Source organism: Egretta garzetta, unplaced genomic scaffold (genome assembly GCF_000687185.1).
Source record: "Egretta garzetta isolate BGI_Z169 unplaced genomic scaffold, ASM68718v1 scaffold223, whole genome shotgun sequence".
Lineage (NCBI taxonomy): Eukaryota > Metazoa > Chordata > Aves > Pelecaniformes > Ardeidae > Egretta > Egretta garzetta.
Window position 1 is genome coordinate 397,938 of NW_009259033.1, and position 779 is coordinate 398,716.

At 61.1% G+C, this 779-nt stretch overlaps 1 protein-coding gene across 1 annotated transcript in view; it reads right to left on the reverse strand.

Moving 5' to 3' along the window:
* Positions 1 to 546, reverse strand: part of LOC118451881 — a gene marked incomplete at its 3' end in the record, with an annotated part of 2,503 nt that extends 1,957 nt beyond the window's left edge. The window contains exon 1 of the mRNA XM_035890371.1: positions 462 to 546. Within this exon, the coding sequence (XP_035746264.1) occupies positions 462 to 546 (85 nt within the window). The remainder of the gene's footprint in view (positions 1 to 461) is intronic.
* Positions 547 to 779: the final 233 nt, after the last annotated feature.

Consider the following 779-nt stretch of genomic DNA (forward strand, 5'->3'; position numbering starts at 1 on the left):
CCCCCTTTTTCTGGCCAGCCCCTGCCCTCCCCGGGGCCAGCGCGACGCCTCCACGGCTCTGCCCAGCCTGGTGCGGACGCCCTGCAGCGGGTGCTCTGCCACCCCCTGGAAAAACTTCAGATTTTGGTTCTTTTTAAAAAAAAAAAAAAAAATCAAACAAACTCCAAACCAGCAAACCCAACAGGATTCAAGCTCCCAAGTCACCACCAAGATGTTGAAAAGGAGATGCCCAGGGGCCCTGAGGACCCTCTGGAGCCATCCCAAAAGTGCCAGTGTGCTTCCTGGGGACACCTGAACACCTCCCCAGGCTGCAGGACGGGGGTGGCATCGCTCCCCAGCACAGGCCGTGGGGTGTCCCAGACGGGACGGGCAAACAGATGACTCAGCTTCCCGGAAGCGGGGTGAGCTTCAGCCTCGCAGCCGCCTCTCCCTCCTCTCACACCAGGCTTGGTGGCCCGCACCGGGACACCCTCCTTCCTCAGCAGGTCTCATCCTCTCCTCCTCCAACCAAAACCCGCAGGTTTTGGCCCTGTCCACCCGTGCCATGGGACCTGCAGAGTCACTGGGGAGAAAATCCCATGTGGGAGCGATGGTGCTGCCAGCATCACCAGCGTCACGCCGTTTGCAGCGGTGAGCTCCTGGGGGGCTGAGCCCAGCCCAGCCCAGCCCAGCCCAGCCAACCTGGCCCAAAGCTAGCTTTCCTCCCTGCTCCTTATTCAAGGAAAAAGATCCTCCCCTGCAAACCACGGCAGCAGCAAGGCCAGAGCAAGTGGCACGAA